Here is a 27,404-nt window from a genome sequence, read left to right as displayed (position 1 = left end):
ATTACGAAAATTTTAAAAAATAATATTGATCACCATAACTTGAATAAATCTAAAACTTCATGACTATTATAAATGAGATTAGCGACATAAATTTTAAAATTTTATTTATCTACTTGTATGTCTAAAGTTTTATCCATTAAATCATATTTTTATCTTATTTTCACTCTTTTTAACTATAAATTTTATCAATTTAATTTATTTTATGTCATAAATACTTTTATCAATTTTCTTTTCACATCTCTAAACTATCTAATTTGTTCTAAAGAAAGAACTTGTAAATGACCCTCCATGTATCAAGCTCCATATAGCATCTTGCAATTCTTGAGCTAAATCATCGCCGAATCTGCACCTCATTTTATCATCAAATTCATCTCTAAACTAATGTGTTCTTACAAATTGCAAGTTAGCCGATCTGCGTTTCTTTCATACATGTCAAACATTAGCTTCGACTTCTCGGCTTTCAGAGGCACCACATTTAGAGGTTAGCCAGCCATTTACCATTGTTGATGCAGCATGGCTGCTATATTATGATAATTAATAATAGTGCACGTACTCAATTCAATGAACTAGAAACTCAAGCTTGAGCAAGAAATCAACTAAGCTTTATAACATAGTTTTGTACAACGCGTGTTAAAATGTTTTCCCTCTCTGCTCTGATGGCTTCCCACATTTATACCCTGCAAAACTATTATGTTAGCTCTGGTTTGTGTGATATGAGATGATGCCATTCTGTTGCAGGAGTAAAAGCTAGGTGATCCTCTTAGTCAGCGAAAGGATAGTCGATACCATCAGCTTGCGATCAATTGGCTTTGTTAGATAAGCATCCATGCCCACCTCCAAGCATTTGGCTTCATCCGATGACATTGCATGGGCTGTCAGTGCCACAATTGGGATGTGTGATCTGGTTCCCTGTTCCGATTTCCTGATTGCTTTGGTCGCTTCATAGCCGTCCATTCTTGGCATCTGGTTTGATATCAAACAGAGAAGACAACATCAGCTTGGAGAAATTTATGGGCAAAAAGTTTTCTGATATTTAGAAGTGCAAGGTGCTCAATATTAGAAGAAACACAATCTGCAGGGGTCAAAAATCCTAAAAGAACCATTTTGCCCCTGTAGTGGGTATGTTTTTGTAACTGAAAGCAAGGAAATATTGCATGATCAACGGTGAAAATAAAGAAAAAAAAGGAAAAAAGGGGCTTCTTGGATAATCTTACTTGACAATCCATCAGGATCAAGTCATATGGAGGGCGGTCCTCAATATTGCTCTGAGTTCTTGCATTTCCATCTTCCAAGGAAGATCCCCTTCTACCCTCACCTGCACCTGGTGTTATCTTTAAAGCATCCACTGCCTGCATTCCATCAGCCACAGCCACTACGGTAGCCCCCAATTTTTCGAGCATGATAGTTGCTACTTTCTGGAGAACCGGTGTGTCTTCTGCCAGCAGTACACGTAGGCCTTCAAGAGATTCCTGTACATTAACAACTTTACTGGAACATAAACCACCTTCCTCTCCTGCATAATTCCCCATCAAACGTTGTTCTATGCATTTTGAATTGTCACTTGATGTGGATCTGATTTGAGTTGGATCAATCGTGTTGAAACTATGGTCTTGCACATATGATTGTCTTAAGTCGACAAAGCAATCATTTACAGTTGCATACTGCGATGGACAAGGTTTAGCCACACATTCTCTTTGCTTCTCAGTATGAGATTCCCCTGTGGAGTTAGAACTTCCTGTTTCTGACTTATCAGAATCATCAGAAGTGATTTCATCATACTGAATGAGATCAATTTCAAGGCATTCATCCAAATCACCTCTATCTGCAGTAGATTTTAAGGCATTCATCCTTTGTAGCTCAAGATTCCTCTCCTTGATTGCAGCTTCCAGAATCTGAATCATTTTTGACTTGTACAGTGGTCTATTAACCATCAATAGATACCCTTTACTGCGAAGTGCCATCTTCACAGTATTAGAGGTTTCATGATTAAGTATCCATGCAAACTTTGCTTTCCCATGGTACTTATCAAGGAAATTTAGCTGTTCTCTCCATATATCTGTGTTCAAGTCAAGTAGACCAATGTCAACAACTATGATTAAAAGTGATTCCTTTGCTTCTTGTACATTCAATGCCTCCGTTTCTGGATATTCTCTGGGTGAACATTGTAAATTACTTTTTGCTTGAAAGAGTTCCTGAAGAATTTGCGTCAGCTCATTCCATTCAGAAGCTTCCCGGGTGAACACTTCATTTTTCTGTAACCATTGGGACATAATCATTCTACCCATTCTGCCATTCAGAGCAAGTAAGACCTGCATTCAGATTTTGGACATGTAAATCATTTACTGCCAAAAGCCGTTCAAAGAGGCATTCAAAGAGATTATTTCACCTGAACCTTACATTGGTCTTGAGAGTCCAGTATTAAGTGTCCTACATATTCATGTGCATGTGCTTTAACGCAGACAGATAGGGAGGGGAAGAAAAAAGAGAACTACACAAACTTTATGCTTTCTAGGCTTCATATTTGTCACAACTGGGTTGGATGGACTGACTGAAGAATTATGAATTTGCAGCAAATACAAGACTCTGAGTGCACCTCTTAGTTTTGAGTAGGGGGATCCATTCTGCAAAGTTTTTCTTCCTCTTTTGTTTTCCCTTGTGCAATGGATGATATTTAAGATTGCACAGAGGGAGTAAGCTCCCAATGAAATAGGGGCAGCAAGGGAAGGTGAGCAGTGAGCACATAACTACACCTTGAAGCATATAGCTAGGGTCAATCTGAGCTAGGATCAAACTCTCCTTTCATGGACTTGATTGATCGCCACTTTTCTAGCATTAAATAGTGTTGTGTCCAAGAAAGTGGGCCTAAGCCCAAGATGGGCTCAAGAGGAAGAAGCCCAAAAATGGAAGTCCATTAGGCCTTCCCAACATAATTGTCCCCGAGACTCTCTTGGAGACCTCTCTCAGGTGCCCCCAAGAGACCCTCCTAGAAGGCTCTCTCGAGTCCAAGAATGTGTTAAACCCACCTCTGATATCTTTGCTTGAAAATTTAGAATAGATGATTCGAAAGACATGGATACTTCTCTACTAGTCAACTTCAACCTCTATAAATAAGAGGTGATTCCTTCTATTGAGATAAGACAAACTCTACTCATACTACAATCTTCTTATTTTCCTACACTCTTCCGCGAAAACTAACTTAAGTATCAAATGGCCCACGTGGGAGACATCCCATACCCCTAACCACTTTCTCTTTCGTTGGTCTCCTAGAGATTAGAAGCTCGAGATGAACACCTACCTGTTGCTATAAATTTATTGTTGTATCTAAACAATAACAATTAGCGTCGTCTGTGGGAAATGATCAAGAGGCCAATTAAAGGACTCAAACATTCTTCGAGAGAGGTTAATGAAGGTTTTTAAAAGAGTTGATAGTCTTCGGGAGACCATCAAAGGAATAAAAAAAAACTACCTACAGGTCTCCAGGAGAGTGAGGAAAGGTCTCTTAGACTGATAGCAAAGGACTAATACTCCGCTGGAGTTGAGAGAGTCTCCCGAACCGACAAGAAAGACTAGGCTCTTTCTTGAAGTTCTAGACTTAGCATATGCATCATTAATTGAGTCAAGCCACAAAAACAACAATGTCTTGTACAAGGTCACAAGCAACCGAAAACCTACAAAGCCAAGAAGGACCTGAAATATAGTCTCCTAAAAACAAACAAAGGCTATGAGAGACCCTTTAACTAGGTGTCTTGGGGACCTCTGGGCCGACTCCGCTCACTGTTCCCCTCGCCAACTATGAAGCTCTTCGGAAGTAGCATGAGGAGAGTGTAAAAGCTCTCGGGAGATGGTGTGCCTATTGCAAAATATTATACCAAATACCCCTCTCCCGCATACCGTATAGAACCTCTTAATAGGGAGACCAGGAGGGTCAGTCCTAATTATTCTCTCGGGGATATAGGAACATCCAGTTCTTCTAGACATCCCCTTAGCAAAAGACTATTGAGAGACTTTCTCAAAGCCATCCACGCTTTGGATGAACAAGCAAGCCACTCGGAAGCCTCCTGCTAAAGAAGAACCTCCTCAGAAGGAGCAATGCCCGAAATTACTAGACAACACGACTACTAGAGAAAGCCAAGCACCACTTAAAAGGCACCTTAGGAGGGTACTAGAAACAAAAAATCCACCCCACACTTAGTGTTCAAGAGACATCAGACATGAAAAAGATGATAGAAGAAATTTTAGAGCAAAAGCAACTGATATCAACTCAAGAGGAGCACCAAAAAAGGAAAATTCCCTTTGCTTCAGAGATAATGGAGAAATCTCTTCCCAGGAAGTTTAAGATGCCTCAATTGGCTACATATTTAGGGAAAAGGGATCCCCATGATCACATTCATAGCTATGAGTCCCTGATGCTGCTTCAAGAATGGGAAGATGCAATCATGTGCTGGGCTTTTCCTTTGACACTAACAAATCATGCTCATGCCTGGTTCAATAACCTTGTTAAGGGATCCATCTCCTCCTCTGATCAATTAAGAGTAGAATTCATCAAAGCCTTCATTATTAATAGGCGCAGAAGAAAAGATTGTACATATATGCTTAACATCTGACAAAATGGCAAAGAAACCCTTAAACAATATATGTTGATCGTTTTAGGAACACGTCATTGGAAATACAAGACTTGCAAATGGGTATGGCAATAGCTACGATGCTCCAATGGACAAAATCGATACGACTACAAGAATCCCTAGCTTTGGATTAGCCTGCATCATTGGTAGACTTGTTTTTCAAGCCAACAAGTACATCTTACAAGCTGAAGTAATGCAAATAGTCGAAGGAAACAAAGAAAGAGATAAGAAGAGAAAAAACAAAGAGATTCTGATGAAGAGATGAGCCAAAGGAATGAGAAGGCCAAAAAATATGATGGTCCTCCCGACTCCAATTTGAGGACTATACCCCACTTACAGAGCCGCGCTCCACTATTTTGGCAACTATTGAAGGATTAAACCTTATTAAATTCCCCAAGAAGACTAACAAATCTATGGGGAGAAAAAAGGATGTCTCCTGCCAATTCCACGATACTCATGGCCACTCCATTGACAAATGCCACGACTTGATGAATCAAATAAAGGCTTTGATTAGGGAGGGGAAATTGGGAGAATTTATGGATGTGGACACAAAAGCCCGAAGGGATGAACAAACCAACTACCTTGGAGGCAAAGGGAATAACTCAAGGCAAGAAGAACAATAAGAGAACAAAAGTTCATATTGATTCAATGAAAGACAGGTTCAAGACACATGTTTCATCACTCAAATGCCTAAAGCCCATAAAAGAATTCAAAATGCATATGCACGCTTCAGGGAAGTATCATAGTCAAGATTAAGAGTGTTAACAGTTATACATGTCATTTAATAATGCCTAACTAAAGTGACTTACCTTGTTGCAATTTCTTTTTTTGTGTATTTTGTTTTTTAAGACAATGAATGTACGAAAAAAGAGCCAAAACTTTGACAAACAAGCGAATCTAGCATTAAAGCGTGGAATATGCAAGAACAATCTAGTCTAAAGCCTAGCATCGAAATGTGGAATACGCAAGAACGATCAAGGGCTCATTATCGAAAACCTAGTATCGAAGCATGGAATGCACGAGAATGATCTAGGAGTCATTATCCAAAAAACCAAAGCACAAAAGCCTGAGAACGATCCAAAAATCGAAGCTCAAAAACGTGAGAACAGTCCCAAAATTGAAAATTAAAAAATCGCAAGAATGATAGAGGAAAAACCTAGCATCAGAAATGCAAAATGCATGAGATTGGAATAAAAACCAAAAACACAAAAGTGCTAGAATGACCTAGGATAACCTAGAATCAAAAGTAATAAATGCGTAAGAATGATCTAGAAAAACCTAGAGTCAAAAAGACAAAATGCATGAGACTAGTTAAAAATCGAAAACGCATAAACACAAGAATGATCTAGGGCCATCATCCACAAAGGATTGGGGAGCAAGCATAATATCCCTCTTCTAAGAAAAAGTGAAGTGTAAGTGTTAAGGCAAGTAAATCTTAAAAGTTTTGAATGATTTATGATTCAAAAGCTAAACTGTGAAATTTTATATGCTATGTGAGTTACTAACATGTTATGTAGAGAAACAAACACAAACATAAAATCAGAAGTGCAAAAAGTGTGAGAACGACATAGAAAATCGAAACGTAAAAAGCGCAAGAATGATCTAGGGCAAACCTAACATCAAAAGTGAGAAAATGAACGAACATGATGTCACAGTTATGCAATGTGACAATAACAATCCTTCTAATTCAATGTGAATGAGAAGAGATAGGTGAAGAACTATGAAAAGAGAGGGAGAGATTGGAGAAAAGAATGAGAACAAAGAGAGAGAGAAGTTTGAGAGAGAGAATAGGATTCTTGATTGAAATCTTTGATAACTCTTACAGGAGCAGCCCCTAGCTTATATAGTTTGCTCTAGGTGCTGCCACAACAGGTTATATCTCTCATAACAAACTGTTTTGTCCTATTCTAGCCACCTTTACATATGGCTGTACTATCTAACTAACTACCAGCTAGAAAAGGAAAATTACAATTAAAAACAGCAAGAGAAAACAGTAAATAGCAATTAAAATCTGCAGCAAAATCGGCCATAATTTGGCCTCTGTTTTGTGACACATGATTTAGAGACCATCATCCAAGACAAACAAGGGTCATGAGAACCAATGGGTTATAGAAAACAAAGACCCACCGAAAGTACAAAATACAAGAATCCTTTAACAGAGTGAAGTCCTCCCAAAATATTGGGGAGCAAAACCTAACTCTATAAGGGAATAACACAAGAAGCAATGAAGGAGAAAATCATTTTACTGCATTCAAAACAAAAAGACCTAAAGTCTATTCTATTAGTGATGTGCCCTAATGCTAGATTTAGATGACGTCTAACAGGCGTAAAACATTTGATGTATTTTTGTATATATTAATGGTAAAGTTATCTTCATTCATTACTCACCAATTTTCTATATAAACGAGTTTCTAGATTTTCTGTTAGAGATCTTATTTTTAAGTTGTTAAAAACATGTGATGAGTTTCTCTAGTAATAAAATTTCTTAAAAGTTCTTGGTCCTTAAATTTTTCAGATGGGGACTTTGATTAATCAATTACAAACCAGCACATAAGTTTACTACTTTGATTAGTATGAGATATTAATTGGTAAATGGTGGTGAGTCACATATCATAGGATATGTGATGTTTGTAGGAAACTTGTGGGTGGTTGTTGGTTGAACAACACACTGGATGTGAAGCCAATGACAAATCATATGACATAGTGGATAATGATTTTGTCATCAAGTTGCGATTGTGTAACTGATCCTTTGACTTAAAACAACACAATTGTCTTGTGTGTTGGTGTGCGAGATTTGTTGATGCGCCAAACTATCCAATTGTGAGGTGGGGACGTTCATCTTATATGGTCTTATATTGTTGGTGCATGGAGGCAGTTGCGTGTAGATAGAACTCGTCACTCTCATGTGATGAGATGAACGTCCTATGTGATCTACTATTAGTATGATAGGAAAGTCCTTGGTCAAGACAATATGAATGATTGAGAAAGAGTTTCTTGATGTGTCATCTAGTCACACTGATGAGATCGAACACATAATTATTGAGTTTGTGAGTTTATCACTCTATGACTCTAGCTCGGTCGAGACGTTAGGTGATGGAAGAATTGTATTACATAGTAATCGTCAACTGTAATAGGTTCACATATGAATAGACTTCATTACCTTTTAGATTATCCTGAAACGTTGCTAGGCGTCACTCAGGACCATCAAAACGTCTCCAGAAGATGGAGACATTCTTGAGATAGGTCGAAGTGTTTGACCGACATCAAAGATGTTTGATGTTGTCTGATTGCTACTTGGCAGTGAACCTAGAAAGTCACACACCTTAAAGTGTGGCATCCTAAATCGAATTTGTGCACCTATTATATTCTCAACGTTGTTAATAGTTAATGGTGGGTCTTGACATGTCATTAAGAGTTAATGACGGGGATCGTTAAGTGTTAATGGATCACAGGCAGCTAAATAAAGGACCATGCAACATGTAGGGCAAAACTGTCTATTGTTTTTGTAGTCAATCAATCGATTTTCCAAGGGTTGGGAAAACGATCGACCGCTTAATAGAAACCATCGACCAATTTTGTATATCAAATAGCCAATGGAAGCCTCAAGAGAAATTGGTTTTTCCTTGTAATTAAGTGGCTTACATGTGGCAGTTACTAAGGCATGCTGAAAGGAGACTTGTGAGGTCCCTATTGGACCTCCAAGACATCATATTAGAATGAGAGATTAGAAGAAGAATTAGATTGTGCAAAGGTTAGTAGTTGCTCTCGGCCACCTTTCTCGTGCCCTCTTGGCTTATTCTCTTCTTCTTGTTGTTGCTTCTCTTGTTGCAGATTTAAGCTTGGTTTCAAAGATCACAGAGAACTTGACAAGTGCTGGTAGCTTAAGGCTCTCTGGCTAGCAACTTGACGGGAGTTGCAAGTTGGTTTTGGAAAGCTTGCTTGGTGCGGACGAACTAGGCCCTTCATAGTTTGAGGAGGATATAGTCTCAGTGTAGAAAGAGTTTCTACACCCACTTGGCGTCAACCAAGAAGGTATGCAATCATTTGATTACATATGATGTAATATTGCATTGCTTAAACATCTAAGTTGCATATGGTTTGTGTAGAATTCCGTTACGCATCTTTGATGTAATTTTTTTTAAAACACACACATCCATATGGCAAATCCAACATATTCCACCAACCTAGAGGAACCTCCAAACGGAAGAATGGGTAAGAACTCCACAAACGAGATTACTGTATCAGTATTATAGCTCTATCTCTTGAGAAGTAATCAAGGTCAAGTTCTCATCAACTGACATGGATCCTTAACATCCAAATCTGTCAATCACCTCAGGGTTCCCTTAGCCATTTGAATAAGGCTTCAAAGGACTATAGAGATTCTCCAAGTCATCAACCAGGATAGCAATAAGCTTTCAAACTCTCAAACTCCGAATCATAACACCCCAACCTGCAACACTAAAATATGCAATTTCAGGTAGAGAGAAACAAAAAATCCACAAGACAAAAAAGATTGGCATCAAGGAAGAACCCTCAAGAAAGTCTCCTAGAAAGGGTAGGTTGATAGTTACTCTTTCCTCTGGGTCCTCTGGGACCCAGAGGAAAGAGTGGGGAGCAATTGTTGTGTCTAAGAAAGTGGGCCTAAGCCCAAGATAGGCCCAAGAGGAATAAGCCGAAAAACATAAGCCTAGGAGGCCTTCTGGACAAAATTATCCCCGAGAGACTCTCCCAAAGGTCTCTCTTAGGTGCCCCTTGGAGACTCTCCAGGAAGCCTCTCCCAGGTCCAAGAATGTGTCAAACCCACCTCCAATGTCTCTGCTTGGAAATCTAGAACATATGATTTGAAAGACATAAATGCTCCTCCACCTATCAACTTCAACCTCTATAAATAAAAGGTGATTCCTTTGATCAAGGTAAGACTAAAACTTTACTCATACTACATTCTTCTTGTATTCCTACACTCTTTCGTGAAGACTAACCTAAGCATCGGAGAGCCCATGTGAGAGACACCCTGCACCCCCCTAATCGCTTCCTCTTTCACAGTTCTCCCGGAGACTAGAAGCTTAAGATGGAAACTCACCCACAGCTATAAATTTATTGTTATATCTAGGCAACAACAATTAGGTTTTTCCTTTGCAACCATGAAATTGAAATTTGACAAGAATAAGGTAGGACTCTAAAGGATGAACAAGGAGAAAGCACATAGTAAACATTGTTTTTTAAGTTATTACTTGCTGCAGATTGCATGTCACCAATATAACTTGTACCTTGTCTAATGCAGATATTGCAAGTAAGGAAGTAATGTTAAAGCTTCTTAGGAGGAAACAAACTTGTGAAAATGGAATAAATTTACTAACCGTCAAGTTATGCCCAGCAAATTTTGGATGCCAATGCTGTCCGGCAGTCTCTGCTGGTGTATTGAGAAGCAAATACAATTGCATTAACGTCCCTTGGCCATTCTTCTTTACCACTTTGATTTCTCCACCCATTTTATTCACCTGTCAGCACACTCATTATAAGAGACAAGAAGGAGATCCAGAATGAGTTGGTGAAGAAAATTATGTAAAAGATCGGTTAAAAAAACAAAAAACTAGAAATTCTTCATTGTAAATGCACTGGTTGGAGCTCAATAAGGTTCACTATGACTTGACACAATTGTGACATCAATTGAAGCTTCTCTAGATGTATGTCTAAATCCTGTAGAAGTTGATAACATGACCTATGCCTTAAGAACTATGGAGTCTGATTATGAAAAGTTAATTAATAACTAGAAAACTTCCTAGGGTGAATGTCTTCAACAACCTTTCCATCCAAATAGTTGGGATGCCTGAGATTAATTATCATTATCATTATTATTATTTTGGTTGTTTTCATGATGATAAAATTTCACAGAAGGAAAATTCCTCACTCACCAATGTCCGCACAATGCACAAGCCAAGACCAGTTCCGCCATGCCTAAAAATGGGAAAAAGTTTAAGAATCATACTTAGAGCTTTATCATAGTATATCAGAAACAGTAATAACAGCTTAATGGGAACTTTTACTTAATATTTGTTTCTTCAAGCAAACATATTTTAATGACTGGTCAATGCAAAACTCATAGAAATCTGCTTACGTGCGAGTTGTTGAGGGGTCAGCTTGCTCAAAGCTTTCAAAAACAGACTCCCATTTACTTGGATCAATTCCTATGGTAAGAAATTAAAGAGAAGAAGGTAAAAGATGAAACATAGTTTGGGAAATTGGATGTATTGCATAGCATTAACCAAGCTAGAAGGTTTATACCACACCCAGTATCATCAACTTCAAACCAAAGAATCACTTTGTTATCTTTCTTGCAGAATCGCTTCTCATAGTTCATATGATGCTTTGGACTTGCTTTATGTGCACACCATGATTCCTTTGGATTGAGGGGAAATTTCCTTGTATTACCATAACTGTTTGGATTCTCACACCATCCTCGCAGAACAATGTAGCCAGCTGCAAACCACTAGGAAAATTAAATCTTGAAGGTTTTAACTTGACTTTCTAGAAACAAGAAATGCATCAAGTTCTGATATTGCAATGAGTTGTCACATATTGGGACATTTACACTTCTTATTTGTTGTGATCCTTTCTGGAGGAAGTTAGGATGATTATAGTATAAGCATAAACTAAACTATGTTACTTGAAGCTTGGAATTTCTAACAAATTAAGATCTGGAATATTCAAATATCAAAAGCTTTGGAGTCAAAGAACACCTAATTAACCGTTGATCTCTTATATTCTTTTAAGGGTGGTATTGGTGTCAGATGACAGAATCAGTTGTGTCTTTTACATAAATGGAAGCATAATTTTTGGATAAATATGGTTTTGCTTGAGGAATTAAAATGACAGTAAGGAGCGCCCCCGCCCCCCCGGGGGGCCACTAAACAAGATGATGAGAACCTAATACAGATTTGGAAAACTTCCATCATATCACATCATCAACTATACCTTATCCTAATCAAGTTTGTTAGTTTTGATGCATAAATTATCAGACAATTTCCTTTAACATAAATGGCTCTTCTTAGTTTCTTCACTATTTAAACTGGAATAAGATTTAAGCTCAACATTATAACTGAACTCACATGTTGTGAACTTGATAGAATTGCTAATTAGGTTTGCGAATATTTGAACAACTCTAGCAGAGTCTCCTTGAACCAATCTTGGCATATCATCTGGAAAAGAAATAGGAAGAAGAAATAGCAGCATTACGTGTCAGAAACTCAAATTAGAAATATAAGGTGAGAAAGAAATTACATTCTTCTTCATTCACTATAAGGAAAATAGTGGGAGATACTACTGTGTTGATCATGGTCATACCAGAGAGATCCAGAACAGTCTCCACATCATGGTTAATGCACTGTACAGAGAACATATCAACTAGTCCTTCAAGTTCTCGTCCCAAGTCAAATTCAGCTTCTTCCAGCACCAGTTTTCCAGACTCTACCTATATAATATATCCACATGATGCTATACATGATTGTGTATGAACTGTGCTTTAAGAAACATTGTTCATTAGGATTTTGGTCATTCTACTGCTAAAAGAATAACATTCTGGTAATGGAAATGAGTTTCAAACTTGAAACCCCCTTCATGACATAAATTTTACTCAAAGAATAAGGTCAGAAGCTAAAAACAATTCTGAAATATGCTAATAGTAGGTTAACTATTTGACTTTATGCAGTCCATGAAAGACCTGGGGTGGGGGGGGGGGGGGGGGTGTTGGAGTTATTTAAGCAGTAACGTGGTTTGTAAGTAGGAAATCACATATTAGGTTTCTTGTACTGTATCATTTGAAATTACATGATATTTACTTTGAAAAAAGAAAATACTTGATTTTTTTTCTGGTACATGTTTATGAGACATCCAGTTTTGCTTCTATTTTTTTCTTTTTGGTACTTAGTTTTGCTTCTATTTTAAAAGTAAATTTGCCAACAAAAGCAAAACTTATATTTCTCAGACCTTACTAAGATCCAAAATGTTGTTGAGAAGCCGGAGTAAAGCGGTTGAGCATTTGCGAATTTGGGTAATTGTTGCATATTGCTCATTTGTGAGACAGTCATCACACAGGAGGATGTCCAGCAGTCCAATCACTGCAGCCATAGGTGTTCGCAATTCATGACTGCCAAAACAGGAGAAGCTTTTATTATCATGGGGTCAGAGCAATATATTAGGCAACACAGTGCAACATTTCAAATGGTTTCACACTAGTTCTTTTTCATGAAGTTGTTTCACACAGTAAATAGAGGGCAACATTTTGTAAAAGGATGGTGCAAGACTTGGACAAATCCCATGCATATCATGGAGTTGGTTTAGAAGTGCACAACATAAAAAAGATGAATGAAGTAGTACACAAAATTATTTTTAGTCTTCTCTATCAAAAATTTGGTTAGTGTTCGAAGAGACAAAAAAAACCATATTCTCAATGTAATCTCCAAATAATCTCTGGTTGGAGAGGCTCAATTTTAAGTTCCCCATTTTCTTTTTAGGTTTTTAGTTGGATAACTTCTTGGGAAATTCTATCTAAATAAATTATCTAATCTCGTAATGTTTACCAATCACATGCTCTCTTGTTTATAACTCCATCTGGTATGAAGCAAAAGAATTCTTGTCTTGAGCTGCTTTTCCCTTGCAAGAGTCTGTCACTTGGTCTTTACTCATTTATTGAGCTTCTTTACACTTAATGCCCACAATGACTTGGATCAGGAACAATCTAAAACTTTATATGCATCTTTCTCAAGCTACTGGTTATATATATTTCTCTAGAACTAGACAGATGCCAAATTTCAAGATGATACTCACCTCATGTTAGCTAAAAACTGGCTTTTGTAGTTGCTGGATGCCTCTGCCTTTCTCCTTGCATCTAACTGGCTAATCAATTCTGCTCTTAGTTTCATTTCCTTTGACACTCCATTTGTCAAGATGAAAATGCAAACACAACCAATGACTAGGATGCATAGTGATGCAGATATCAGGATTACCAATGTGTTAATTGCTCTCTCATCTACCTTCCCCATTATATACTTCCTCGGAATAATGATGACTCCCACCTGTAAAAGTACTTACCATTATAATTACTACCATTTGCAACAAATAGAACATAATTATAAGCACATCAAAACGCAAGCACAGTGGAATCCTTCAGGCTTTCTGATAAAGAATGAAATGAAGTATCTCTTTGTTGGAGTTTTCAGACGTAGTACCTGATGTCCTAACAGTAAAAGGACTGACATTTGTATCAAAGTAAATAAGATAAATAGAACAAAAGACCTTACCATTGGAAGCCTCTTTAAGTTGAGGAAAAATGAATCAATATAATATAACTGGTGTCCAAGCCTAGCATTCTCTACATGAATCTCTTGAGTTTGGGGGAACTTGTCACCATAAACCTTATTTAACCACTCAGCTCCCATTCGTATCACATAATCCTCGGAATCCATAGGCCTTATAAGCTTGGGCCCTGTTGTTGAATTCATCAACAGAGGAGCATTTGTGGAAGTAGCAAGCAACCAGCCTTCTTGAGACGTCAAGTAGATGTGTCCGCTGTGGAACTCAACAAGTTCTTTCATCAACTGACCAACACTATAAAGTGCAGTCGTAACACCAACAACTGCCACTATATTTCCATTGGGAGCATCCCTAACTGGCAATGCTGCTGAAAGCAATGGCGAGTTTGTAGACTTACTCACTGCTACATGCCAAGAAGCTGCACCATCAGGTACTTGCGAAAGGCCCTGCAATATTGATTAACTCATCTGGAGCGATTGCCCTGGCTTTCCCTATCTTTTCACCTGTGACAGGATCAAGTGGTTCCCGATACCAGATAGCAGAGATGTTGCTGCGGATTGATTGGTCATTCCACCCTTGACGAGATGACAGCATCTCGGTGTCATAAGACCCACTGATCGAATAGTTTGCAAGATCAGAGTAAATGTAGAACGTACTGTTGCTCCTGTGATCTCTGTGGAAAGCCTGGACGAAACCATTTCTGTAATTTATAGTTATTGCGTTAAGAGCCTTATGACTTGCAAACAGTGCCCATGTTACATCCTTCATTACTTCATATAGCTGTTAAGAGTCAACAGTAAAGGAAGTTAACTAAACTACTTAAAAGAACAGACAACTTAATTTACTGCATTGAAAACACAAAACAATTCACCTCAACTTGCTGAGCTTGATTAACAGGCTTGCTGTAACGCCTGATGACATACTCCGACAATTTAACTTGAGCTGTAGTTATTTCCACCGTGGAATTCAAAATGTTCCACATGCGCAATATGGGGCGTTGTAGAAGTTCATATCGAAGGCCATATGCTAAATTTTCCAGTGATTTTGCTGTATAGACTCTTGTAAAATGCCATGTCAAAAGGGTTAGCAATCCTATCAAAATTGCTAGCATCACCTGCGTGAAGTCATTGACAAATGTAAAGTACTACATAAGTGATGTCTCTGAGCATACAGGAACTTATTCTCAACAATATGAAATCATCTTTAAATTGCTTAAGTGGAGATTGTTACCGCAACAATTATAACCAGAATTCTCTACTAGCAGCAATGGAAAACCTAAAAGAACATTGAGAGCATGGTGATGAGGATCAAAGGTAATTGGGCATCCAGGCGTGTGATGTCTCGGCAGAATCTGAAGTAGCTATAATGAGGTAACAGTAATTGTAACAATGGCTATTCTCTTGGATTCACTGATAACTCTAACTGGTTAGCTTGATTTTGTTACGACTTCTCCGAAGATAATGAAACAATGGGTTGATATATTGCACTATTCACACCGCTCGGCATGCACACTCAAGGTGATGAAGTTGTTTTTATCAAGTGCAGAGACAAGAATTACAAACCATGATGGCGAGGCGGACTACGAAAACACTGTAGTATGAGGAGAGACAATGATTACTTGCGTACTGGACTTCTTCTTGTTCAACGTCTATATGAAAAGTTCTCCAGCCACGAGGAGATTGTTCACTTTCCGAAGAATTAGCAGAACCAGAGATACTCTTGGAGACCCTTCTCAGAGCTGACGCCATTGGTGTGGTTGGAGTTGGTGAGGATTCAGAGCTTACAGAGGGCCTCATCTCTACTTTGCCATTTTAATCTCCAAAACAGAGAGGTAAGGTGAGATTGCAATTATAGATGCAATTGAGTAGAGAGAGAGAGAGAGAGGTGGGTGTTTAATATTACTACTACTAGTCACTTCCCACTATAGGAAGGCGCGTCCCTTGTAGCTTTCAAGAGTGGGGAGGTCTAGTGTTATTCACTTATTCCTCATCCATATCTCCCTCGCCTTTTTAATAGTCTTTGACAGTACGACCGTTGTATTACATATTTTTGGAATTTTTACAGCACATAGTTTATAAACCATCCTTTTAAGTTTATTCTGATTACTTGCTGACCATTTTTTCCAAACATGCAGCATTGAGCTCTCCAAATTGGCATAGAGTTGGAATTGTGGGTAGAAAATGTAGATTTGTTGTGGAGACAACAGATTTGTGTTGTCGATTGAAGATCCAAGAGCTAGGATCCACAATAAAACCATGCACCCTCCACGAGTGGATTGAATGGAATATGTTTCACCAATATTCTTCAGGACTTTGTGGAGTTTGACAATGGAATAACTAATTGAGCATTGGTCCTGCTGATTCAAGCAGAAACGATAATGCGCCACAAAAGTAAGAATCATATAATCTTTCCTTCTAAAAACAGCCATTAGCTTCAAGATAGTGATTCCCAGAGTGACCACACTTGTTTCCTTCACCCATCAAAATCAGAAAATAATTAAAGAATTTGAAAATGAAATGGAAAACAAAGAAAGAAATTGACCCTGTATTAATGTCAAATGACACGATGGCATTTTCTTGTCATGACCTAACATAACATGTTTCAGGCATTAGAGTAAAGCTGCACAAACTTTATCCAGTTCCTCAAGGAGAGCCAATTTCAAGCTTCCTCCAAATGAGATTTCAATCTTCAAAATCCCAATAGTAGCTCAAAAGCACTTGGCTATAAGGGATTTGAACACAAATTCCAGGGTTGGGTTGTCCATACATGACTAAACGATGAATAAATTTAAGAGGCTTGTGATTATAGTAATTATAGTTTTAGCTTAATTGAAATTTTATCTCTCATGAATTTCAAGGTTTTCAATTTGCTTTCACCCAAAATTCTTGTTTACAAGCATGACAAAAATGCCTAAAGCTTGAAAAGGCAGCAAGGCAAGGATGAAGATAGAAAGTGATGAGCTTATATCTTTGGAGCAAGCGATAGAAACTCTCTCTCTCTCTCAGTCTTGTTGGAGAAACTATAGCTGGGACAGCTATAATCTATGCAAACCAAGGTATCGGTGTGCGCTATGAGCATTATGTACCTTGACTTTGTGTGCTTGATCCTCTAGAACTCTGGATTAGTGACTCCACCTCATTGAAATTCAATCACCACCACCCATTCATTTGCTTGTGGCTCACTTAAACAACCACTAAGGCATATGGCTGAGGTTGTGGCTTAGCTTTAACCCAGCACAAGAGGGTGGAAATGACTCCACACTATTCCATTCCAATAGCTCCCCCTGAAAGATAACACAGTATTAAAAAGCATATCAGTAATGTCTTTATTCACTTGCCATTAGTGATACCTTATTCTCTAATATATAAACATATATATAATATGCGCACATATATCATTTTCTTGTCCTTTCCGTATATATTTATGTACCTCATGTAACAGGTGGCCGAGATTCATTCTTTCTTGACAAGAGCTCTCCCTTTAATTTTCGTTCCCATTAGCTATGCACAAGGGTTGACGTCTCACGAGAGTTGGCCGACACCGTCGCCAATCAGTGAGCATGAGATAACAAACCCAGTAATTAATTGAATTATCAAATAGAGACCCCTTAATCAAGTTGATACCGTTTCCACCTCTCTAAGAAAGATGATCAAACCCTTGGCAATCATAGTCTTTGCAAATCATATCATTCAGGTTTACATACCAAATATATATATATATATATATAAACTCTTTAAATATTTGAGATCTTTCTCTTTGAATAAGATTGCAGTTTCCGCGAAAATCTCATTAGCTGTCTTATACGTACAGGTGAATTGTGTAACATTTACTTGCAAACTCCACAATTTCCCTAGAAAAAGGAAGAAAAAATAATGGTTCGTCACCGTCATGACTAAAATTATCTAAAAATAGTACAGTTAGAAAGTTGCAACACTCAGGAAATATCTGATTGGTTGAGGGCCTAAAAGTTCCATGTCCATTTGAGAGCTAGTGGTGCAAATTGAAAGGGAAGAAGAAGACATCAAATACACATATTTTTGTTGGTGCCTGATTATGCAGAAAGTATTAAGTATTAGAGATGTAGTAAAGGACACTCGTATAGCACTGACTTATCTACAACGTGGCCCTTGCCATGGCCAAGGGCGGGCCACTAGCCCCGTCTCCAGTGGGTTCCCCACCATTAGGATTTTCTGTTCAAGATGGACCGAGAATTGGAGGAGCACCAGCTTTAGGGTAGGTGCCAGCCGAGCAGAGGCCTTAAAATGGAGAACCAAAAATCAAGGCGGTGACAAAACAAAAAGCCCCCAATGCGAGTTAAACAAAGTGCAAGGATTTCAGGGTACCAGCACGACACCCATTTGAGGGCTGATAGATAGGGCGCAGCGATCTTAAAAAAGGGTGAATTATCTCAAGGAGAAGATGATAAGGGATTGGATTATAAAAAGGGATAAAGCTGATCAACTTGCCTCACCTGCTTACAGGTTGATAAAAGTTAAAGAAAGTGATTCATGGAAGAAAACGAAGTTTACCAAACTAATAACATTAAAACAGTCGAAATGGCTGTATTAAACTAACGAAAATTGTAATGGGAAGGGGTGCCCATGAGTCAATGTCACGTATGCAAGTGCGTGCATGCGTGTGTGTGTGTGTGTGTGTTGTGAGAGAGAGAGAGAGAGAGAGAGAGAGAGATCGTCCTTGCCAAAACCCATCATTTTCTGGCCCCTTTTTAGCCCATGGATGAGATCCCTTTGGGAAAGAAACTGCTAGCTTGGCGGCCATTGGAGTCGCAACAAAGTCACATCCCTCACAAACATGAAAATCCATTAACTAATACGTGGTGCCTGCTCTCCAATCTTGATAACATGATCACTAATTTGTATAAATATAACAGTGGAAAGCCACTATGAACCCATGAAGCAGCAAATAACCATTGAACCATGGATTATAGAACAGATTTCTACAGCCCATTAGTCTCTTTAAAGAGCGAATTTCAACTCAAGATCTTTTAAATTTTCAACTCACCCATTTTACAATTGAAAAACTCATAGTGCAAAAGAACTAAAAGCGTCCCCAGCTTAATAAAATCGGTAATATCAACCCGGAGTGCAAAAGGACATGTATTACATCAATCGGAAGCCAAGCAATCTTAATGAAATTAATTAAAGGCTAAGCAAAAACAGATTTTTTGCAAATGTGTTTTCTTTTTATTTTCCTTTGACATGGCCATAACCCCCACATAACACAATCTACCTTCCCCATGTAGGGCTCTTAATTTCTCGTAACACAATCTTTACATAATAAATCCTTTTTCTCCATGGAGCAAAATTCAAGTCACTTCAGAAAAAGGTAAAGATTAGCGGCTTTTGCTGCCGTGTTTACAGTACAAATGATCAAATGTTATAAAAAAAATAAAATAAAATGAGTTATTCCGATAGCTCACCTAAGTCAGCCATATACGTAGATGCTAAGAGAAAATGCTTAATTTTTTTTAATAAAAAGGGAGGGAGGAAGAGAAAATTGGGTTTGCAATCATTTAACAAATCTCCTGTAGAAGTTAAAAAATCACAACAGGGATCTAATTACTTAAAATTCTTAGACTGTGTTTTTTTTACTAAAACATTAAAAACGCATTTATTTTATTATTTTCAAAAACGTATTTTCAAAAATAAGAAATTTTTTTGTAAAGAAAGTGTTTTCAAAAAATTTCAAAATAGATAATCAAAACACAAAATTAAAAATAAATTCAAAACTCAAAACTCAAACTCGAAGAGAACACTATCTTATTTTTTGACATTTTTAGCAGCAGCAGATTTGACCAAGGAGGAGGGTTTTAGAACACTTTTTGGGTTAATACCCTTTCGAATTTTGAAAACAGCCCACGCTGCCCCAACAGCATGTCCGGCAGCATCAAGTCCTTCATTTGTTGCCTTAGCTGCTTCTTCCCCATATCTGCATCATAAGAAAATCCTCCTGCGTTTCATATTATTTTTTTGTACAACAAAAAAAATAGTTGTTCTATTTTAATATTATTCACTTTCTTGCAATTATAATAAAGCACTTCCATATTCTCTTGCAATCTTGCATTAACAAGTGGCAAGAAAATTTACTACATTGCATATCCATATTGAGACGGGTTATCAATACCCAAGGAAGGACCTGGAAGCATATTTCTACCAGGATTTTGTCCATTATTTCATTCTTTGACTAAAGCATCAGCATTAGCTCATTCTCCAGTAATAATGGGGGAAGGGGAACCGAGCAATATTCACCATTATGTTTTCCTTGTCCCCCTATTCCTTTAGCTAATTGTAAATTTAAGATAAATGAAGATTACCTGTGAGAGACAAGTCCAGTTGTCACAGTTGATGAAGTTGACATCACATTCTTTCCAGCTATTTCAACAGCATCACAGACCTTGCCTATTCACAGTAATATGAGTTTAGAGAGGGTGAACTGATAAAGATTATCTTTGCGATGAAAGCTGAATGATGATGCAAAAACCACCAAAGAGAATTTTATCCAAAGGCACTTCTAGAACATTTATATATATCAACAATTTGTACTAAAGAATTCATGCTACAAGACAAATTATATAAAGCTGAACTGATAAAGATGATCTTTAGAAGATGAAAATTAAATGATGACACAAAGACCACCAAGTAGAATTTTATCTTAGCTAAATGCAATTCCAGAACATTTATATATATCAACTATTGGTACTGAAATATACATGCTGCAAGAAAATTGCACAACCTGATCTTATGTCAAGAAATTTCTCATCTGCAGAAGGAAAGAAGACAACCGCCCTTGCATTACAGCAGAGAACCCATACATACCCCCCCCCCCCCCCCAAAAAAAAAAAGGGAAAAAATAATGAAGAGTGAAGAAGAAGAAGACACCTCATGAACTCCACATACATCTTCCCCCATCTAAATTTCAATTGACCAGAAGTATACATTCATTACTCTGAAGCATCACGGACCCATATCTCATACTGCATTGGCATCCCTCTGTGGGTTATCTCATTCGTGGCTCAATGCAAACAACCAAATCACTTTTAATTTCTTAGTCTTATCATTTTAGTTCCGTCACCAGCTTCAGTTTGGTACAATAACAAAGCACGTTTTATGAATTTTGCATCCTCAAGAACAGAAACACCAAGATTGTGGATACCAAACAAAAACCTAAAAAGTACACAATCAATCTGGCAGTCCCTTACTTAACCAGCCTGTTTGTAAATAAGCAGGCCTATGATTAATGGTCATTATCTGTTGTTGGAAATTAAGTCTCAGATTTAGAAGGAATCCCAAGAAGGATGTCTGTGAAAAGAAAAGATCAAAAAATGACCAAGCATAGTAACAGCTTAATCTCGAAGTCAATAAGAGCTTCATGAGTGAAACTTGTGAGATGGCCATCTCCATATCCGTGAGAGCTTGATAAGCCAATCTTGTGAGATGGTAGGAAGATATCTCCACAAGGTCTCCCTTTGGGCCATCACTTAGGTTAACAGTCTATATATCTCCAGCCCAGCAGGACTTTTGGGATCCCATGGATTGAAGGTTAATGTATTACTTCTGCTAAGGCCTTGTTCCCCTCAGTTAAGGGCAGTGCTTTGAAAAGTGCTAACCACACTAAAGCGTAGAAGGTGTATGGAGCTTAAGTGCAAAGTGAAGTGCACACCGTAAAGTGAAGCACATATAAATAAAAAAGAGTCTAAACTTTTATAAACATCAAAAATAAAAATTATTAAAAAGAAATGATTAAAAAAATTAAATAAGAATGAGGGCAGCAAATTTAACAAAAGATGATATACTATTTTTCATTTATATTTTATACCAGTTTACAAGTTTATGCAACCATAGCAAAAACACATAAGGGACATAAAAATGATATGATCTGGTTAGCTGTTGGTCCTAATGGAACTTAGAAGATAAACTAGTTTGAATTCTTAGTTGAAAGGATCTAAATAAGTTAATGCTTCTTTTTAATTTTTTTTATTTTATTTTATTGAGTCTTCTTTTGTTTTTTGTAAAAGTTCGGCAAAAAAAAAACATTCTATTTCATTAACACAATTTATATAGAGGATTGATAGAAGGATAAGGAAAACAAATCATCCTTAATTTACAACAATCCACAATTAATCAACCTCTAATTTATACAATCTCCAATCAATGAATCCCTAATTTGCAATCAATCAACAGTCCCTAATTTACAATAATCAAGAATCAATCATCAATCCCTAATGTACAGGAATAAATTAGCAATCCCTAATTTACACCCAATTACATGTTTCCTTCAATATCTTTTACTTGGTAAATACAACATAGTCTTCTTTCTTTTTTTTTTTTTAACAAATGTATATATATTAAGATCTTTTTAAGATATGATACTAACTTTTTGTGGGTAAGGATTCCATACAAGCAGCCACATTATAACAAAAATTTAAACAAATTTAACCATTCATATTGCTTGATAAAAAAAACTATAGAAAACCATGTGCAGAAATATAGAAACAGTTAGGCAATTAGGTAAAATAATAGAAATAGTTTAATTGATTCATTATACAGTTATTTGTTTTCCTAAGTTAGACAGTTTTTTTCTATATTTAAGTGTCTCGATAGGGGTATTTACCATTTGTAATATATATATGTGTCCAATCCGAATAATAGATCAAGGAATTTTACAATCCAAACTTCTTCATGGAATCAGAGCATTTCCAATTAGAAAATTCCTCCGTTGTCCCAATGGCGTCCTTCACCACAGCAGTCTCTACTTCTTTCTCTCAAGTTCCCGTTGTTCCTAGTTCTAATAGACATTTAGTTATGATGTTCATAAGTGGCAGAGGAAAAGATGACTATCTTAATGGTGAAGCCCCTAACTGAATTCAACAGATTTGAAATACAAGACATGGAAGGCAAAACACAATATGGTAATGTTATGGCTTGTCAATTCCATGACTAATGAAGTCAAAGAAAATCTTATCTTTCATCAGACGGCATAAGAAATTTGGGATGTCGCAAAAGAGACGTATTCCAACACTAAAGATACCACAAAGGCGTTGTCAAATAGACCTCTCAGTCATCCAATATTTTAGTCGTCTAACTAGATATTGGCAGCAACTCAACATGTTCAAAGTGACCTAAATAGAAAAACACTTCATAAAAAAAAAAATTAAAGGTGGATTTCCTGCATACCAAGGATCTACCGAAGACTCAATTTGAAGATGGGAAGATCCAAGCTGGGCTTACTTCATATTTATAGCCCTACTTGAGGGGGCGTGTAGAAAACCATGTGCATAAATATAGAAACAGTTAGGCAATTAGGCAAAATAATAGGGATAGTTTAATTGATTCATTGTACAGTTATTTATTTTCGTAAGTTAGTTTTTGTTGTATTTAACTGTCTCCATAGGGGAAGTTACCATTTGCAATATATGTGTGTCCAATATGAATAATAGATCAAGGAGTTTTACGGTCCAAACTTCTTCAAAAACCATGTGTATTTTTGAAGAGTGCTTTATTGCGCTTCGAAACTCAAGTAAAACCACAACTTCAATGTGTTTTAATCATGCTCAACTAAAGTCGCTGAGCTTCACACAAAAAAAGCCCCAAGCATGCTGCACGTCACACTTTGCACTTAAAGTGCGCTTTTTAAAACACTGGTTAAGGGTAAACTTCTTCACCATGATCAGTCACATAAGAGAGTCCAACTATCAGCATTGTCCACTCAAAATGCATGCTCTGATGTCCAGTCATCATGGTGCTACTCTCATACTAGCTCTCCGATCAGTGAAGTCCCCAAGCTACTGAAGTATTTGGCCACAATAAAAATGCTCTTAATTCCTTTGGACACATAATAGCTCTCCACTAAAGGTAAAGGTCCTGAATCATTATTGGGATGACAGAACAAACCTTCAAGCACTGGTTTGGCCCCTCTCTCTCTCTCTCTCTATATATATATATATATATATTATGACTCCCTAATTCTATCCCTTCCCAACTTCAGTCATCCTTTGACAAACTCATTTTGGAGACATCTATGGTACATTCTAATGGCTGTTGAAAATCCTTGCTGGCAACTTGGAGCTTAACATATCTTCCTCTGACTTCAATTAGCCTGCCCACCAAAGGACCCTTGAGAACTGTTATGATTAGCAGCACTAGGACCACTCTAATCTCAGCCAAAAGTAAAACACACCTTCACCTGAATTCAAATCAATCAACAAAATGTAAAAGCAGAATTTAAAGCAATAATGGAAATAGGGAAAGAGACAACCAAACCACACAAGAGACAAGAATTTATTTTGGTTCAAATTGTTGTGAGCAATCCTACATCCAGCCTTGGTTCGAGAGCAATTCACTAGAAATCGTGTATGAATCAGTACAAGAAACCCTCACACCTCTCTTCACGAGTACACCGTACTTATGAGATTACAAAATACTCGCTATACAAGCCTTTCCTCTCAAATTACAGCACTATCACTCGTTTACAGAATTGAGAATGATCAAGTGATCATGACTGCCCGCCTAAGCCTTCTATTTATAGAGGATTTGAACAGATATTACAAAGGTTTTAAGTTAGACTACACAAAGTCTAAACTACCCCTCATATATACAACATAAGATAGCCTCTTCCTAACTTAGTTTATTTAGCCGCTTCCAATTACTCGAGAGTTATCCTGATTCCTTCTATCCTTCTAGAAAAATACTCAATGCAAAACTCAACAAGAACAACTTTGAAATGGCATATGCTTTTGTTGGCATATGGATTTAGTTAGAGAAACAGAGGGACTGCATCCAGACATTACCACTTTTTCTTGTTTGGTTACAGTAGGAATTATTTGTTTGGGGTTTTGGGGGGGGGGGGGGGTAGAAAATATGACAAGACTAAGCAATATTTTTTGTTCTATTTATTATTTATCTTTATCTTTTTCATGAATTCTGATAATTTCATAACAATTTGTTGATCTACTGTTTCTTAAATTCAAGAGTAAGATTATAGGTTAAACGACCCAGTGACATCTCAACTTTAAGCTTGGTTATTGTCCAAAAGGTTATACCAGCCATGAATTCAAAGTAACTCCAAGAGACAGGAAATAACTATATACATAACATAATGACCTGCACTGGTCCAAAACGTTTAACAAATTAAAGACAGATTGCATTTAGTTACTAGTACACATTCACACAAATGTTGGTCTTGTTCCTAAAGCAAAGACTATGCAGTCACATAGCAAAGAACTAATAGTATGAATAGTTTGGTACTGTAGCTCATGAAACATGAGTTTAGAGGACAATTAAGTTACCAATTAGAAGCAGGTGCAAATAAACAACAGAGTGAAGAACAGACAGCAGGAAACTGGAATCTAATCAGCAGCTTCAGATGTGCATGCAAAACTGAGGGAGAGAACGAAAGGTCTACATACCAAATCCATCCAGGGAAGCAAGAACAATTTCTCCCGGCAGGAGGTCAAAAAATTTCTTGCCCATTTTTGAGTTAGCAACTGAACTCGTGAAGTATCCTGAAACCTTCACAACCCCTGAAAGGACCCCGTTTGCTACCTTTTCTGTCATTTTTGTCATCTTCTTAACTCTACAAGGATAAGCAAGCGGCAAAGATCAGAAACATCCGTTCAGAATTTAGGCATCCTAATTTGACACTGGCCAACAAAATGAAATGACTATTAGAATACCAAGGCTATTTTAGGCACTAGGATTTATCAAGTCAAAGAAAAGGAAAGGAAAGGAAATTGAAGGAAACAGAAAATCAATTGACTGAAGCTAATTTTATTTGTTTGTTGAGTTGGGTGAGAAGACGAAAATAAGACCAGCAGATAATTTCCAAAAAAGATTTTTTTTATTTGATTATTTAAAAAGGTAATACTTTGATCCCAAAACTACATATTTTTATTTGTTTAATCGTAGCACGGTGTGTTCTGTGCTGATGAGCTTTTCTTTTTCCTGTCATTTTCTCCCTAGTTCCCTAAACTGGATCAGAAAATCGCAAAGAAGCATTCCAAAGCTTTAAAAACGAAGCTTACAAAAACATTAACAGAAAAACCATGTACGAGAACAATGTAAATGCTTTCAGTCAAATTCAGGCAACAGAAAAGACAGAAGGAAATCAACAAACCTTTGGATCTTCTTCAAGGTTTCAGGACTGATCTCCTTCGAACCGGGTTCCATCCGGTTCTTCAGAACCTCGTTGCCCCATTTCAATCTCTCAACAGTCACATCTCCGCACCACAGGATCCCCTTGATCAACTGCCCCGACCCTGCCGCAATCAATTTCGCCGCAGTCCCACTATACTCCTCCACATTCGGCGCCAGAGTCGTCCAGTACGCCGCGCACCGCTGCTCCACCAACTCCTTCTTATTCTCCTCCTCCAGATCCGCCGTCGAAACCTCTTTCGCCGCCGTCCCGTCCAGCGCCTCCGACACCTTCCGCACCGAAAACCTACTGTGCCGCTCCAAAATCTTGTCAAACTTCGCCAGCAAACCCTCCTGTCCCTTCGACACAATCGTCAGGCCGTAATTCAACAAACTGTTAGAGCCGTTCGCGGCGTCCTCGTCATCGCTCGAATCCGACGACGAATCGCGTTCTCTGGGAGCGGAAAGCGAGAAGAAATAGTGCCAATCGTCGAGTTTGACTGTGGCCTCGTCCTTGGCGAGGGGCCACTGGATCTCGTCGGCAATGCGGACGAGTATGGCGAGCACGCTGTCGCCCTGTAGGAGCCGGACGATCGACAAGTCGCCGGAGGCGAGCTCGACGCTGTAATGTTTGTCGATCAAGTGGAGGATAGCGCCGGGGAAGGTGAGGAGAACCTCCTCGACGGACTCGGGAGGGGCGGAGGGAGTAGGCTCGGGGGAAATTTGGTAATTTTCGGGGAAGAGATTCTCGACGAGGTCTTTCATGTCGATTTGGGGGTAGAGCGAGGACTTAGAGGAATTGGATACAGAGGGCTCGTTAGGGTTTGATTGAATCACCTCCGGGTACATAGGGGTTCGATTAGGGTTTCCAGACGCCATTGTTTTGTTAATCTGATTTGGGCGGGACGGTGAGTGAAGAAGGCGATGAGGAGATCGCGAGTAACGGTCTCGGGAACTTCCCGCGCAAGTACCGGTACACGTTATTGGTCCAAATTTTTTTGACCAAATTGTCCTCCCCAGCGTTTCTTTTTACGCAATTATAATTTCCGTGCAATTTAATATTTATTAATAAACTCCAAGTCCTAGTCTGACATGAATGTTATCTCCAAATTCAAATCTATTTGTAACAGAAAATTCCACCAAAAATCATTTAATAATTAGTGCAATTATAATATTTTTAATAATTTTTATGCTTTAATATATTATAGTTAACGTAAATGTATAATTTATCAATATACGAGTATTATTAAAAGTATCAAAATTAAATATTTAAATAATATTTTTTATAATACTTTTAGGCGATTATAATTAAGTTAATAGTCAA

The 27,404-nt window shown here is 37.7% G+C and overlaps 2 protein-coding genes across 6 annotated transcripts; both read right to left on the bottom strand.

Moving 5' to 3' along the window:
* Window positions 1-580: 580 nt before the first annotated feature.
* Window positions 581-16,998, bottom strand: LOC127803822 (histidine kinase 1). Its single transcript, XM_052340358.1, is given in 14 exon segments — window positions 581-963; window positions 1,215-2,309; window positions 9,980-10,120; window positions 10,535-10,577; window positions 10,738-10,807; window positions 10,905-11,099; window positions 11,729-11,818; window positions 11,964-12,090; window positions 12,606-12,765; window positions 13,446-13,693; window positions 13,919-14,377; window positions 14,379-14,711; window positions 14,803-15,045; window positions 15,494-16,998. Coding segments are annotated over 14 exon segments (3,654 nt in total). The 5' UTR covers window positions 15,728-16,998; the 3' UTR covers window positions 581-747.
* Window positions 14,907-27,011, bottom strand: LOC127803823 (protein EARLY-RESPONSIVE TO DEHYDRATION 7, chloroplastic). Of its 5 annotated transcripts, XM_052340359.1 has the most exons (6): window positions 26,064-27,011; window positions 25,357-25,523; window positions 20,266-20,350; window positions 17,361-19,880; window positions 17,017-17,214; window positions 14,907-15,045 (listed from the first exon to the last, which is right to left on the bottom strand). In XM_052340359.1, the coding sequence occupies exons 1-4, from the start codon at window positions 26,957-26,959 to the stop codon at window positions 19,712-19,714; spliced, it is 1,317 nt and encodes a 438-aa protein (XP_052196319.1). In that variant the 5' UTR covers window positions 26,960-27,011; the 3' UTR covers window positions 14,907-15,045; window positions 17,017-17,214; window positions 17,361-19,711. The 5 variants fall into 5 exon arrangements, with proteins under 5 accessions (XP_052196319.1, XP_052196322.1, XP_052196320.1 ...); XM_052340360.1 differs by lacking the exons at window positions 14,907-15,045; window positions 17,017-17,214 and having other exon boundaries at window positions 19,777-19,901; XM_052340362.1 differs by lacking the exons at window positions 14,907-15,045; window positions 17,017-17,214; window positions 25,357-25,523 and having other exon boundaries at window positions 19,733-19,880.
* Between the last annotated feature and the right edge of the window lie 393 nt (window positions 27,012-27,404).

Source organism: Diospyros lotus, chromosome 6 (genome assembly GCF_014633365.1).
Source record: "Diospyros lotus cultivar Yz01 chromosome 6, ASM1463336v1, whole genome shotgun sequence".
Taxonomy (NCBI): domain Eukaryota; kingdom Viridiplantae; phylum Streptophyta; class Magnoliopsida; order Ericales; family Ebenaceae; genus Diospyros; species Diospyros lotus.
The sequence above is the reverse complement of the archived record's forward strand: the minus strand, read 5'-3'. Positions and strand labels throughout refer to the sequence as shown.

What these genes read in the sequence shown, in the direction of transcription:
- LOC127803823 (XM_052340359.1), bottom strand. Translation starts at nt 26,959, where the DNA reads ATGGCGTCTGGAAACCCTAATCGAACCCCTATGTACCCGGAGGTGATT. An exon ending in ACCTTGAAGAAGATCCAAAG is followed by an intron (nt 25,524 to 26,063) that starts GTTTGTTGATTT and finishes TTATCCTTGTAG; the next exon opens with AGTTAAGAAGATGACAAAAA. An exon ending in TGCTTCCCTGGATGGATTTG is followed by an intron (nt 20,351 to 25,356) that starts GTATGTAGACCT and finishes TACTGTGAATAG; the next exon opens with GCAAGGTCTGTGATGCTGTT.